The 16,309-nt window shown below is 43.7% G+C and overlaps 1 protein-coding gene, 1 long non-coding RNA gene and 1 pseudogene across 2 annotated transcripts; all 3 read left to right on the plus strand.

The window, feature by feature from the left end:
- Nucleotides 1-782: 782 nt before the first annotated feature.
- LOC142908553 (uncharacterized) lies at nt 783-5,386 on the plus strand (annotated as a pseudogene).
- A 2,835-nt stretch (nt 5,387-8,221) lies between these two features.
- Nucleotides 8,222-10,894, plus strand: LOC142908568 (uncharacterized). Its single transcript, XM_076059327.1, has 3 exons — nt 8,222-8,300; nt 8,618-8,686; nt 9,784-10,894. The coding sequence occupies exon 3, from the start codon at nt 9,794-9,796 to the stop codon at nt 10,892-10,894; it is 1,101 nt and encodes a 366-aa protein (XP_075915442.1). The 5' UTR covers nt 8,222-8,300; nt 8,618-8,686; nt 9,784-9,793.
- Nucleotides 10,895-14,052: 3,158 nt separating this feature from the next.
- LOC142908560 (uncharacterized) lies at nt 14,053-16,043 on the plus strand. The gene is made up of 2 exons (XR_012931870.1): nt 14,053-14,172; nt 14,909-16,043. It is a non-coding gene; the product is annotated as an uncharacterized LOC142908560 (long non-coding RNA).
- The last annotated feature ends 266 nt before the right edge of the window (nt 16,044-16,309 follow it).

Below are 16,309 nucleotides of genomic sequence, written 5' to 3' on the forward strand. Positions count from 1 at the left end.
CGTTGCGAGTTTATTGCGACGGGTTCAGCGCCCACGGCCCCATCCCTCCACATATGGGCCGGCCTCATTAACATAATTTATTCAGTTGGAGAGCAGCTCTTGGGCGGGAAGTGACGTCATACTACTTCCTGCTGTCGCGAGGCAACAGGAAGCTGCCGTGTGCGCGCTTGCACTCAAATCCGAGGTGAGAAATTCTCATCGTTGTGGTGGTGGTGGTGGTTGTTGTTGTTGTTTACCAAGGTAGAGCCTCGCTCTCTCTCTCAGGGATGTCAGTTGAGTAGCAGCGAGCATGGGAATCGATGTCCAGGTTGGAACTTTACAACGTGGGGCCTAGCCACGCGGGGCCTTGCCTCCTGCCCTCGCCTGATTGCATTTACTTTAATTATCTCGCTATTTGTCTTCACCCAGCTCGCCACTTTGTAACTTTGTTTTATTGTAAATATTCACGCAGTTTTTATTTTGTTAGCAGGCCAAGCCCGCTTGAGCTGCTATACCGCTCTTGTTATCAGAAGCGACCTGCCCACAACAACACAAGGTGAGGCTTTGTCAACGTGTGTGAATGTTTTGACTTTAAACTTTGGTGACTGCAGGAATTAATATTCTTGGTTCTTTCGGTAAAGTCACGTAGATAGAAAATTAAATGAAAATAACATGATAAACATAAAAAATAGTAAATAAAGCAAAAAAACCCACGTTTTGAATGCAACACAAGTGTTCTTTATTCAATGTAATTGTATTATCTGTTATTGTTATTTTCTGTCTACGTAACTTTACAGAAAGAACCAAGAATACGTGTGTCAATGTCTATCGGTCAAAGACACTCAGCGGAGAGACGCTCAAACTCCAAATATACAGCAGGCGTCAGGGTCGGGATCGAACCCACGACTTCCTGTATATCCGGTGAGGTAGTTAACATCTCACCAGTTAGTCTCGGCTATGTTCATTGATCCTCGATTAATTACTTGGTGTAGTGAGGAAGCATTAATGCTGAGCAGATGAAGGTGGCCAGGCATGATTCTAGACACGCCACCGCCAGTGTGTGACAGTGTCAAGTTTGTATTTGCAGTGAAGTCTATCAACTCTATTGAACATGGAGGTTATATCAAAACAATAGTTTTTTTTTTTCCTCTGGAACTCTTACTAAGAATGGAAAAAAGGATGTGAACACAGCACACAAATGCAGCTGAAGTTGGAACTGTTCATCCCAGCATTCAAGGACATCTGAGTTGCGATTGAACATTAATTCATGCATTTCTGCAAAACACAAATAGTATTTTGATTTAAAGCTTTCGTGACTGCAGTAATTCATAATCTTAGTTTTTTCGGTAAAGTCACGTTGAAGAGAAACAACAAAATATATATAAAACAATAAAAAATTATCACGATGTTTCGACCATAACTCAAACGGTCATCTTCAGGTGTGTTGGTGTGTTGCAAACCAGGTGTGTTGCAAACCAACACACCTGAAGATGACCGTTTGAGTTATGGTCGAAACGTCGTGAGAATTTTTTTGTTTTATATATATTTTATTATTTTGTTGTTTCTCTTCAACGTGACTTTACCGAAAAAACTAAGAATACAAATAGTATTGTTTTCAACACCCTTTGCTATGTCAGCTGAATTTAGCTCTCATAAATATTCCTTTTCTAACCAGACAGCCGAAATTGTGTGCTTAGAGTTTTGGGTTAATATTCATTTTGAAGATACAAGGGCTTCCAGGCATGTTTATAACCATTTGCCCTCTCATTGTGTGCCATCACAGCCCGTGTGATGAATTTGGGACACTTTTTCACTACATCATGAATATATGAATGAGTATAGACATGTTAGTCACGTGTTACTGTGTATATATGCATTCCTCTGTGCATCGATACTGACGTGTCGATATTATTTTTTTCTGTCTGCAGCTGACGCTGGTCTGATGGAGCAAAGGCAGTCAGCGCAGCTTGGTACGACAAGTCAACAATGCGACCAGCGTGCATATGGCACGGATCGGACTGGAAATTTGACACAGCACCAGAGAACTCGCACAGGAGAGAAATCCTTCAAGTGTACTGTGTGTGACAAGGCATTTGCATGGCCATCAGTTCTTGAGACCCACCAGAGAACACACATGAGAGAAACCCTTCAAGTGCACTGTGTGTGGGAAGGCATTTTCACGGTCATCTGCTCTTAAAACACACCAGCGAACACACACGGGAGAGAAACCCTTCAAGTGCAGTGTGTGTGGGGAGGCATTTTCACAGTCATCTGTTCTTAAAACACACCAGAGAACACACACGGGAGAGAAACCCTTCAAGTGCAGTGTGTGTGGGATGGCGTTTGCACAGTCATCAAATCTTAAAACACACCAGAGAACACACACAGGAGAGAAACCCTTCAAGTGCAGTGTGTGCGGGATGGCGTTTGCACAGTCATCAAATCTTAAAGTACACCAGAGAACACACACAGGAGAGAAACCCTTCAGGTGCATTCTGTGCGGGATGGCGTTTGTACATGTGTCACATCTTCAAAGACACCAGAGAACACACGGGAGAGAAACCCTTCAATTGCAGTGTGTGTGGGAAGGTATTTGCAGTTTCATCAAATCTTCAAGTACACCAGAGAACACAGAATCATCAGAAGATCTGCAAGGAGTGGAGTCTGAAATCAGCTTGTGAAAGTCAAAGTTCCACAATGAGCCCATCCCTCGTGATACAAGAACCGGAGGAAAATCCCAGCTTTGACACTGAAAAGGAACCGAGGTGAAATATGAACAGGTGATGGTGAAGAGCGACGAAGTGATGGTGAAATGTGAAGATGAAGATTCAACTCCAAAATGGGACCTTCACATTGATGAAGGCAACGTGAAGCAGGAGGAGAATTCTGACTGTGAGGCAGAGTGAGGCAACTCCCAGCAGTTTGTGGAAGTGGAGGTGTGGGTGGACTTCCTCCGAGACAATACAAAGTCAAGTGGAGACCCGGTAGATGTGTAAGCCAGAGACGATGTCGCTACAATAGATGCACCTTTGTCACAGGCCTTTAATGACAAGAATATGAAGTTGAACACTCAGTTCCTAGGTTCAACCTGCAGAGTAAATAGCGGCCAGTCTTTGTGGACCTGTGGGTTGGGTTGATCTCTAACCAGGAGCGAGAGCCACTAAGCTCCCAAGCTTTCAATATTTTACCAATTGCATTTATATGGTGCCTGCTTAATCGCCTCTACGTGACTTTACCGAAAGAACCAAGGAGTTTGGATCCCTGCAGTCACAAACTTCAAATCTAGATTGTCTCAGCAACTCGGAGTTTTGTATCCCGTCTGAAACACTCGAAGAGCATCCCCAAGTAGCAGCTGCCCCTGTGTGGCACAAGGTGGTGGCCCGGCACCAGCCTGCATGTGAACAAGAGCCTGTCAGTAGGGGGCGTTGGTTGATGTGGCATCTTAGTTGTGTAGTTTGTTGGTAATTTTTCGATTTAAAGCTTTCGTGACTGCAGGGATTCATCTTCTTGGTTCTTTCGGTAAAGTCACCACGTAGAAGGGAAATAATAAGATAATAAAAATAAAACATAAAATAAAATTCTCACGACGTTTTGGCTGCTTGCGAACGTCGTGAGAATTTTATTTGATTATTTTTATTATCTTATTATTTCCCTTCTACGTGACTTTGTAGGTAATGTTTAGAATGTTATCAATTTTGACCGAGACGCCAGCGTGCAAATGGCAATAGTACGTTGTACATACACTGTTAAGTAGACAGTGCATATTTTTTTAAAATAGCTTATTGTTAATACGATGTAACCTGATGCAGTATATTTCACTGCAGTAATTAAATTTTGTTAAAATGCCCGTCAATAATTTCAAATGAATGCTTGTCTGATTGTGTGTGTGCATGTAACATTTTGTCTGAGGGTCACACATTGAATAAGTGATGTTAGGACAAAGTGTGTGTGTGTTTTGGAAGTAACTTGTACAGAGAAGTCAGGTGATACCCGTTGTTCTTGTGATACAGGTCAAAGGGTACTTTTGTGTTTCAGGAAGCGTCGGCCTCTGAAGCAACTCATCGTCTTTGAAATAGGGAGCACGCTCGGATCATTCATCAGTTACAAGGCATACCATTTGAAAGTTACACGTATAGGAGGAGGTACATTCTCTACAACACGAATTGTAGTTTTGTCTTACGTGTTGACGTAGATTTTGTCTAACTGGGACTAGAAATGCTCCTTGCTGATTCACATCTGGATGTTCGTTACCTATCGGTTGAAACAAGCCCCACTGTTGCAGTTGAGTCGCTGTGCACCAATGAGGGTCCAAGCATTTTAGGGCCTTCGGCCAGGAAAGTCACAACATTTGCACACAAAGGACGCATTCACGCCAGCGCCCCGTGCTCCGTTTTGAAGTTTTAAAATGAAACATCTTTGAATCGTGTTATGTTTTGAATTAGATGATTGTTATTTCTTCATTAAAAGCTTGTATCAATTTACATCCGGAAGACTTCGTTGAGAAGGACATTTCGTGTGAATTTTCTCTCGTCGTTAAGTAGACGGCCTTGCCGGGGGTTCGGTTCGATGCGGACTTTCACCTGGTAGGGGATCGCGGGATCGAGATAAGGCGACACGGAGCTGCTGGCCGTCTGCAGATCGATTCCAACGTAATCGAACGTCTGTCCCTGCGCCTCCGTCGTTGGTACAGGGGGTGCTGGATAATGTTTGGAATTACCCCAATTTTGACCGTGACACCAACATGCGTTGTGAATGACGCAACGTTATGTTTTACATCTGCCGTTTAGCAGACTGCGCATATTGTGGTGAATGTTACTGGGGTAGCCAGGTGTGCCCGTCCGTCGTTCGCATGCAGGGGGTGCGTGTAGGTTTACAGCACCCCATGCGTGAAAACGACAAAGTGCAGCGTTCATCACGGATAAAGTTGTGCGCTTATGTTTTAAATGTTATTCTTTTATAAGGTGATGTTGATATCGAAAACTGACATATAACTGGCATGCCATAAATAGGAAATTAACTCTGCTTATTCGAATCAATGTATTCATATATGTTGATAAACTGTTTTCAAGAAGATTTTGTGTCTCTAACGGCGACTACAGGGACCACGTGATTGTTTAAAAATGTCTTTGATTATAACTATAATTGCCTACAATTCGTCATGTGTAGCTTATTTAGACTATAATTTATTCACTACCCAAAATGTATTGACTTGAAAACATAGAGCTAATATTTGTAAGCAATGTCTTTTTTATTTATATGTTTGAAAACATATATTTGCACAAATTGAACTTGTTCAGATACAAGGTGAATTCACAAGGCTTTGTAAAAAATCCAATATTTCAGAATTTTTGCCTTAACGGAGAATTTTTTTTTTAAATGTTGGTAAAAATAAAGATTAAGAAATATATATTGTGCCGTGTCTACAATTTAATTGTAAAGTGGAATTGGTAAAAAAAATTGATGGTTCAATGAGCCACTCTGTCTACAGGAAAGCTACCCATACGGATGCTTATCTGAAACCGGATTCCCACCACCATCCATCACAGAAGAATTCTCTCATCAAGACTCTGTATCACAGAGCCCAATGCATATCCGACCAGGAACACATAGGCAGTGAACTCAAGCACGTACACCAAGCTCTTAAGGCTAATGGTTACTCCGACTATACAATCCGAAAAGCTATCACTCAAACCATGAAGAAGGACCCTTTTGAGGAGCCTTTCAAAACCATCACTTTACCCTACATTGCGGGGATCACAAAAAAGATTTCCAAAATCTTGAATAAACACAAGATCCAGGTCCGTTTCAACACATTACATAAAATCCGTGATCTGGTTCCGTCTGTAAAAGATGTGATTCCAGACATACAGTACCCTGGTGTCTACAATCTAAGTTGCCTCTGTGGTAGTAGTTACATTGGAGAAACAAAACGCCATGTCTCGGACCGCATTCGTGAACACAAAGCAGACCTTAAACACGGTAGGACCAACACCTCGGCCGTGGCAGATCACTGTTATAATTCAGTAGGCTCACATGACATTGACTTCTCCAAGACAGAGGTTCTTTGCAAGCCATCTGCCTACCATGAGAGATTCGTTCATGAGGCTATCCACATATACAAGCACAGAGACAATTTCAACCGAGAGGAAGGAATTCTGGCTTAGCAATCATTGGAAGGATTTGATAAACCATTTCGGGTCTTAATTGATTGTTCACGCTTACGGTGGCTTTCAGACAGCATACATTAATTTTTAGTCTCCCCCCTCTTTTCAAAACATAGATGGACTCGTCCTTCTAAATAAACTGCCAAATCATTGTCCGTGGCGCTAACGTCATTAAATAAATAAATACAAACCGCGACTCCTTTTTTAAATGTTTCTTGCCGTTGGTTTTCACACCTGATGATGACTGCTTGTGTTACAGTCGAAACGTCGTGAGAATTTTATTGTTTTATATATATATATTTATTTATTTTATTGTTTCCCTTTAACGTGACTTTACCGAAAGAACCAAGAATATAATTCATTGTTTATTATGTTCGTGTTACATTTTAAACAGAAAATGTTTACGTTTGTGGGACCTCTTTGGCCCAGAATTAAAATGGTGACAGAAAAAGGGACGTGGCGTGAACACCTACACACACTCAGTGTACACACACAAAGAGTGTACACACACAGAGAAAGGGACGTGGCGCGAACACCTACACACACTCAGTGTACACACACACAGAGTGTACACACACAGAGAAAGGGACGTGGTGTGAACACCTACACACACTCAGTGTACACACACAGAGTGTACACACACAGAGAAAGGGACGTGGCGTGAACACCTTCTGCCTATAAACAAACAGCAGCAGCAGCAGTGGCTGTGAAGGTGTTGATCTGACTGGTGTCAGAACATCACAACAACAACCACCACTACCAGGGTGATGGGGGTGGTGGTGAAGGGTGGTGGGGGGGGGACTCCCCGGGACTGCCAGGTGGTGGCCTGTGTCTGCCTGTGTACACACACACAGTGTACACACACACACACACTGTACACACACACACAGTGTACACACACAGTGTACACACACACACTGTACACTGTCTCTGTGTGTGTGTACACACACAGAGAAAGTGTAAACACACACACAGTGTGTACGTATACACACAGTGTGTACGTACACACAGAGTGTGTACACACACATTGTACACACACACAGTGTACACACAGTGTAAACACACACAATGTAAACACATAGTGTACATACAGTGTGTACACACACACACAGTGTACACACAGACACAGTGTATACACACACAGTGTACACACACACACAGTGTATACACACACAGTGTACATACACACAGTGTACATACACAGTGTACACACACACAGTGTACACACACACACAGTGTGTACACACACTGTGCACACACAGTGTACACACATAGTGTACACACACAGTGTACACACAAAGTGTGTACGTGTACACACACAGTGTACACACACACACAGTGTACACACACAGTGTGTACACACACACATTGTGTACACACACTGTGTGTACACATTGTGTACACACAGTGTGTGTACACAATAGTTTCAGTTTATTTTGGTATACCCCTGTGAGCCATTCGGCTCTTGAATCAAGTGCAACCACAACAAACACAAACACGAACAAGAAACACATCTTAAAGTGACTACTTTGTGTGACTCTGCAAACAGAAAATCCATGAAAAAAACATCAAAATGTTCCTGAAAAAAGCACTGTACACCAACGCTGTGTGCTAAAAATCCCAGTGGGATGCAATGTCCACGTTGTTGTTGTTGCTGAGTTCAAGGGAGGGAGCAATGGAAAATGAATCTAAATTAACTTAAACTCCAATCACGCTCTGTTACGTCACTACTCAGCATTACTTCATCGGCAAGAAACGCCGAGGGAAGGTGTCCCTCGCTAGTGACGTCATGTAACCAAGGTATTCATCCCTCCCCCGTCCATCGCACTCTTGAACATGACGGGGCCTCCGCTTGGGTCACTGCCGATATCAGTCCATTGCCAATCCTTATTTGGGCAAAGCTACGCCCAGTGGCGGCTCATTAACATAATGTCTCCGTTAAAGCCGTCGCGAGTTTATTGCGACGGGTTCAGCACCCACGACATATGGGACGGTATCACATTAGCATAATTTATCCATCCTCTAATTTATTTATTTACGGAGCAGCTCATTGTGGGAGGAGTATGTCTCGTGCCAAGGAAGTGACGTCACGTCACCTGCTGCCGCGTGACGTCACGAGGTAACAGGAAGCTATCGCTTCCTGCACTGAAATCCGAGGTGAAAAAATTCTCATTGCGATTGTGGTTGTTGTGGTGGTGGTTGTGATGGTGGTGGTGGTTGTTGTTGTTTACCAAGGTAGAGCCTCGCTCTCCCTCGTAGGGATGTCAGTTGAGTAGCAGCGAGCATGGGAATCGATGTCCAGGTTGGAACTTTACAACGTGAGGCCTAGCCACGCGGGGCCTTGCCTCCTGCCCTCGCCTGATTGCGTTCGCTTTAATTATCTCGCTTAAGTTTAATTTGTATTCACCCGGCTCGCCACTTTGTAACTTTGTTTTATTGTAAATATTCACGCAGTTTTTATTTTCTTTTGTTAGCAGGCCAAGCGCGCTTGAGCTGCTATACCGTTCTTGTTATCAGAAGCAACCTGCCCACAACAACACAAGGTGAGGCTTTGTCAACGTGTGTGAATGTTTTGACTTAAAACTGTGGTGACTGCAGGAATTAATATTCTTGGTTCTTTCGGTAAAGTCATGTAGATAGAAAATAAGATAACAGTAACATAACAAACATAAAAAATTGTAAATAAAGCAAAAAAAAAACACGTTTTGATTGCAACACAAGTGGTCTTTATTTAATGTAATTGTATTATCTGTTAATGTTATTTTCTATCTACGTAACTTTACCGAAAGAAACAAGAATACGTGTGTCAATGTCTATCGGTCAAAGACGCTAAACGGAGAAACGCTCAAAAACTCAAAACATACAGCAGGCGTCAGGGTCGGGATCGAACCCACGACTTCCTGTATATCCGGTGAGGTAGTTAACATCTCACCAGCTAACCTCGGCTATGTTAATTGATCCTCGATTAATTACTTGGTGTAGTGAGGAAGCATTAATGCTGAGCAGATGAAGGTGGCCAGGCATGATTCTAGACACGCCATCGCCAGTGTGTGACAGTGTCAAGTTTCTATTTGCAGTGAAGTCTATCAACTCTATTGAACACGGAGGTTATATCAAAACAATAGTTTATTTTTGTTTTCCTCTGGAACTCTTACTAAGAATGGAAACAGGATGTGAACACAGCACACACATGCAGCTGAAGTCGGAACTGTTCATCCCAGCATTCAAGGACATCTGAGTTGCGATTGAACATTAATTCATGCATTTCTGCATAACACAAATAGTATTGTTTTCAACACCCTTTGCTATGTCAGCTGAATTTAGCTCTCTTAAATATTCCTTTTGTGACCAGACAGCCGACATTGTGTGCTTGGAGTTTTGAATTAACATTCATTTTGCAAATACGAGGGCTTCCAGGCATGTTTATAACCATTTGCCCTCTCATTGTGTGCCATCACAGCCCGTGTGATGAATTTGGGACACTTTTTCACTACATCATGAATATCTGAATAAGTATAGACGTGTAAGTCACATGTGACTATATATGCATTCCTCTGTGCATCGATACTGACGTGTAGATGGTGTGGATATTATTTTTTTCTGTCTGCAGCTGACGCTTCCTCTGACGCTTCCTCCGCAGAATTGGTCTGATGGAGCAAATGCACTTAGTGCAGCTCGGTAGGACAAGGCTCCAATGCGACCGGTGTGCATACAGCACGGATCGTACTGGAGATTTCACACGGCACGAGAGAATTCACACAGGAGAGAAACCCTTCAAGTGCAGTGTGTGTGACAAGGCATTTTCATACCCATCTGCTCTTAAAATACACCAGAGAACTCACACTGGAGAGAAACCCTTCAAGTGCAGTGTGTGTAACAAGGCATTTGCACGGCCATCTGTTGTTAGAAGACACCAGAGAAGTCACACGGGAGAGAAACCCTTCAAGTGCACTCTGTGTGCGAAGGCGTTTACACTTTCATCACATCTTCAAGAACACCAGAGAACACACACGGGAGAGAAACCCTTCAAGTGCAGTGTGTGTAACAAGGCATTTGCACGGCCATCTGTTGTTAGAAGACACCAGAAAAGTCACACGGGAGAGAAACCCTTCAAGTGCACTCTGTGTGCGAAGGCGTTTACACTTTCATCACATCTTCAAGAACACCAGAGAACACACACAGGAGAGAAACCCTTCAAGTGCACTGTGTGTGGGAAGGCGTTTGCACAGTCATCTCCTCTTGTAATTCACCAGAGAACACACACGGGAGAGAAACCCTTCAGGTGCACTCCGTGCGGGATGGCGTTTGCACAGCAACAACATCTTCAAGTACACCAGAGAACACAGAAGCATCAGAAGATCCACAAGGAGTGCAGTCTGAAATCAGCTTGTGAAAGTCAAAGTGCCGCAATGAGCCCATCCCTCATGAAACAAGAACCGGAGGAAAATCCCAGCTTGGACACTTTTAAAGGTATCGAGGTGAAATGTGAAGAGGTGATGATGAAATGTGAAGAAGTGATGGTGAAGAGGGAAGAAGTGATGGTGAAGAGCGAAGAAGTGAAGGTAAAATGTGAAGATGAAGATTCAACTCCAAAATGGGACCTTCACATCGATGGAGGCAACGTGAAGCAGGAGGAGAATTCTGACTGTGAGGCAGAGCGAGGCAACTCCCAGCAGTTTGTGGAAGTGGAGGTGTGGGTGGACTTCCTCCGAGACAATACAAAGTCAAGTGGAGACCCGGTAGATGTGTAAGCTTGAGATGATGTCGCTCCAATAGATGCACCTTTGTCAAAGGCCTTCAATGACAAGAATGTGAAGTTGGACACTCAGTTGCAAGGTTCAACCTGCAGAGTAAGGGCGGCCAGTCTTTGTGGACCTGTGGGTTGGGTAGATCTTTAACCAGGAGCGAGAGACAATAAGCTCCCAAGCATTCACTATGTTATAATAATTGCATTTACACAGTGCTTGCTTAATCGCCTCAGCAACTCGGAGTTTTGTGTCGTACCTCGTCTGAAACACTCGTAGAGCATCGCCAAGTAGCAAATGCCCCTGTGTGGCACAGGGTGGTGGCCCTGCACCAGTCTGCATGTGGACAAGAGCCTGTCAGTAGGAGGCGATGATTGATGCGTCATCTCAGTTGTGTAGTTTGTAGGCAATCTTGATTCGAAGCTTTCGTGACAGCAGGAATCCACACTTGAGTTATTTCAGTAAAGTCACCACGTGGGTAGAAACATAACAGACCGCGGCGTTTAGATCACAACACAAGCAATCGTTATCAGGTGGGATATCCACAGCAAGAGAAACTGCTGAAGTAGTAGGTGCCTACTCCAGCAGTTTCTTCTTCTTGCTGCTGTGCTTGTCCCACCTGATGACGATTGCTTGTGTTGCCATCGAAACGCCGTGATCTATTATTAGTAGGTAATGTTTTAAATTTGCTTCATTTTGACCCAGACGCCAGCATGCAACGGCCTACTCGTTTTGAATGACGCAACAATAGTACGTTGTACATACACGGTTAAGCAGACGGTGCATATTTGTAAAATAACTTCTTGTTAATACGATGTAACGTGATGCAGTCAATTTCGCTGCAGTAATTCAATGTTGCTAATATGCCCGTCAATGGTTTAGAATGAATACTTGTCTGATTGTGCATGTAACATTTTGTCTGAGGGTCAAACATTGAATAAGTGATGTTAGGACAAAGTGTGTGTGTGTTTGGAAGTAACCTGTACAGAGAACTCGGGTGAGACCCGTTGTTCTTGTGATACAGGTCAAAGGGTACTTTCGTGTTTCACGAAGCGTCTGCCTCTGGAGCAACTCATTGTCTTTGAAATAGGGAGCACGCTCGGATCATTCATCAGTTACAGGGCATACCGCTTGAAAGTTACACGTATAGGAGGAGGTACATTCTCTACAACACGAATTGTACTTTTGTCTTACGTGTTCACGTAGATTTTGTCTAACTGGGACTAGAAATGCTCCTTGCTGATTCACGTCTGGATGTTCGTACCTATCGGTTGAAGCAAACCCCACTGCTGTTGTTGAGACGCTGGGCACCAATAAGGGTCCAACACATTGACGGCCTTCAGGCCAGGAAAGTCACAACATTTGCACACGAAGGACGCATTCACGCAAGTGCCCCATGCTCCGTTTTTGAAGTTTTAAAATGAAACATCTTTGAATTGTGTTGTGTTTTGAATTAGATGATTTTATTTCTTCATTAAAAGCTTGTATCAATTTACATCTGGAAGACTTCATTGAAAAGGACATTTCGTGTGAATTTCTCTCGTCATTAAGTAGACGGTCTTGCCGGGGGTTCGGTTCGATGCGGACACAAACAGTGTACACACACAGTGTACACACCCACAGTGTACACACACACAGTCTACACACACAGTGTATACACACAGTGTACACACAGTGTACACACACTGTACATACAGTGTACACACACAGTCTATACACACAGTGTACACACACAGAGTGTACACACATAGTGTATACACAGTGTATACACAATTAGTGTACACACAGGGTATACACAGTGTACACACACACAGTGTACACAAACAGTGTACACACAGTGTACACACTGTACACACACAGTGTACACACACAATGTATACACAGTGTACACACACACAGTGTACACACACAGTGTACACACACACAGGTAGATGCACACACACAGGTAGACACACACACTGTACACACACACACAGTGTATACACACAGCGACACACAGTGACACACAGTGTACACACACAGTGTACACACACACACAGTGTATACACAATAATGTCCACGTTGTTGTTGCTGAGCTCACACACCCAAGGGAGGGAGCAATGGAAAATGAATCTAAATCAACTTAAACTCCAACTCTGTGACGTCACCACTCTTAATTACCTCATCGGCGTGGAACGCCAGGGTGAGGTGTACCTCGCTAGTGACGTCATGTCACTAAGGTATTCATCCCTCCCCTGTCCACCGCGCTCTTGAGTGTGACGTCATCTCCGTTTGGAGATCATTGGAGATCGTCATCTCCAGTGGCAATCCTTTTTTGGCAAAGCTACGCCCGGTGACTGGTAGCTCATTAACATAATGTGCCCGTTAAAGCCGTCGCGAGTTTATTGCGACGGGTTCAGCGCCCACGCCCCCATCCCTCAACATATGGGCCGGCTTCATTAACATAATTTATTCAGGTAGAGAGCTGCTCGTGGGAGGGAAGTGACGTCTTACTACTACTTCCTGCTGTCGCGAGGCAACAGGAAGCTGTCGTGTGCGCGCTTGCACTGAAATCCGAGGTGAGAAATTCTCATCGTTGTGGTGGTGGTGGTTGTTGTTGTTTACCAAGGTAGAGCCTCTCTCTCTCGTAGGAATGTCAATTGAGTAGCAGCGAGCATTGGAATCGATGTCCAGGTTGGAACTTTACAGCGCGGGGCCTAGCCAAGCGGGGCCTTGCCTCCTGCCCTCGCCTGATTGCATTCACTTTAATTATCTCGCTTAAGTTTAATTTGTCTTCACCCGGCTCGCCACTTTGTAACTTTGTTTTATTGTAAATATTCACGCAGTTTTTATTTTCTTTTGTTAGCAGGCCAAGCCAGCTTGAGCTGCTATACCGCTCTTGTTATCAGAAGCGACCTGCCCACAACAACACAAGGTGAGGCTTTGTCAACGTGTGTGAATGTTTTGACTTAAAACTTTGGTGACTGCAGGAATTAATATTCTTGGTTTATTCGGTAAAGTCACGTAGATAGAAAATTTAATGAAAATAACATTGTAAAAATAATTAATAATTGTAAATAAAGCAAAAAACCCACGTCGTTTTGATCGCAACACAAGTGGTCTTTATTTAATGTAATTGTATTATCTGTTAATCTTATTTTCTGTCCACGTAACTTTACAGAAAGAACCAAGAATACGTGTGTCAATGTCTATCGGTCAAAGACGCTAAACGGAGTGACGCGCAAACTCCAAATATACAGCAGGCGTCAGCGTCGGGATCGAACCCACGACTTCCTGTATACCAGGTGAGGTAGTTAACATCTCACCACGGAGAGAGACACGCAAACTCCAGTTAGCCTCGGCTATGTTCGTTGATCCTCAATTACTTGGTGCAGTGAGGAAGCATTCATGCCAAGCAGATGAAGGTGGCCAGGCGTGATTCTAGACACCACCGCCTGTTTACCCAGTGACAGTGTACAGTTTGTGTTTGCAGTAACGTCTATTAAATCTGTTGAACACGGAGGTTATATCATAACAATAGTTTACTTTTGTTTTCCTCTGGAACTCTTTTTAAGAATGGAAACAGGAAGTTAACACAGCACACACATGCAGCTGAAGTCGGAACTGTTCATCCCAGCATTTAAGGACATCTGAGCCTGGATTCACACCTCTAAGTTGCGATTGAACATTAATTTATGCATTTCTGCCTAACACAAATAGTATTGTTTTCAAAATCCTTTGCTATGTCAGCTGAATTTAGCTCTCATAAATATTCCGTTTGTAGCCAGACAGCCGAAATTATGTACTCGGAGTTTTGGGTGAACATTCGTTTTGAAGATACGAGGACTTCCAGGCATGTTTATAACCATTTGCCCTCTCATTGTGTGCCATCACAGCCCTGTGATGAATTTGGGAAACGTTTTTATTACATCATAAATATATTAATATAGACGTGTAAGTCACATGTGACTATATATGCATTCCTCTGTGCCTCGATACTGTCGTGTAGATGGTGTGGATATTATTTTTTTCTGTCTGCAGCTGGCGCTGGTCTGATGGAGGAAAGGCAGTCAGCGCAGCTCGGTACGACAAGTCAACAATGCGACCAGCGTGCATACAGCACGGATCGGACTGGAAATTTGACACAGCACCAGAGAACTCACACAGGAGAGAAACCCTTCAAGTGCACCGTGTGTGGGAAGACATTTGCTTGGCCATCAGTTCTTCAGACCCACCATAGAACACACAAGGGAGTGAAACCCTTCAGGTGCACGGTGTGCGGAAAGGCGGCGGTGGTGGTAGCAGTCCTGACGTGGCACTGTTCCTCCTCAAGGTGCTTCTCCTCCAAGAGGCGCTTCTCCTCCTTGACGCTCTTCATGTTGGTGAGACACTTCTTCTCCTCCTCCTCATCCTCCTCCAGACGGTTCTCTTCAAGACACTTCATTTCGCAAAGACGCTTCGCATCCGTGAAGCACTTCCCTTTAACGAGGCGCCTCTTGAGGAGATAGCCTCGGAAGCACTTCTCCTCTTTGCGGCACTTCACCCTGGCAAGCCACTGCACCTCAAATAGGCGCTCCTCTACCATGAGGCGTTTCTCCGTTGCAAGGTCCTTCTCCTCCTGGAGATGCTTCACCCCGCGGAAGTCTTTCAACTCCCCAATTATCTTCTGTTCAAGCAAAGATAACCACAGGAATATTCAGACATGCACATGCAAATACATACTCACACATCTGTGTACAGATGCAGACATCCACGTTCACTCATTCAAACTTGGTTAGCACACACATGAATATACACAATCACCTGATGTTAACATAAGGCCTTATCCATCAATACTTTGATCACATTGTACGTGTAGCCATAACGTCTAAATATCCCAAACCCCTACAGAATCAAAATCCATGTTACATCCTCAAATATCCTCACAAACCCCATACATGCACTTAAGGCTGTGATCGACTGTGAAGATTTGATATATGTTGGCAACAATCATCACTGGCAATAGTTTCCACATGTTCAACTTTAACGATCTGGAAGCCCATAATGATGACAAATTTCACTGCAGTGCCCATAATGGGCAACTGGAATGGCAACTTCCAATCAACTAACATAAATAATTAATGTGACTGATTTATATCATTCTGTCTTCATTGTTAATAAATGACCACTTCAAGTGCTTGCATGAGTGGGATGGTCAAGAGATTGGGTGATGGTGTTGGGAGATGGTGTTGTTTTATGAAGAAGTGAAGTAGTGGAATGTTCTAGAGAGATGGTGTCTTGTGATGGTATAGAGACATGATGAGGCTCTATGATGGAGTATTTAAATGATGGTGGTGTGGTGTGATGAGAAAGGTGATGTGGAGAGATGGTTTAGTGATATTTTGGTGTGATGGTGTGATGACACAGTGTGCTAGTTTTGGAGAGAATGTTGTGTTTGACCCC

Source organism: Petromyzon marinus, unplaced genomic scaffold (genome assembly GCF_048934315.1).
Source record: "Petromyzon marinus isolate PM22_M1 ecotype Great Lakes invasive population unplaced genomic scaffold, UKy_Petmar_22M1.pri1.0 PM_G_Scaffold_1, whole genome shotgun sequence".
NCBI lineage: Eukaryota > Metazoa > Chordata > Hyperoartia > Petromyzontiformes > Petromyzontidae > Petromyzon > Petromyzon marinus.

Bases quoted from the DNA above. Each gene is read 5' to 3' on its own strand.
- LOC142908568 (XM_076059327.1), top strand. From the start codon at position 9,794: ATGGAGCAAATGCACTTAGTGCAGCTCGGTAGGACAAGGCTCCAATGC.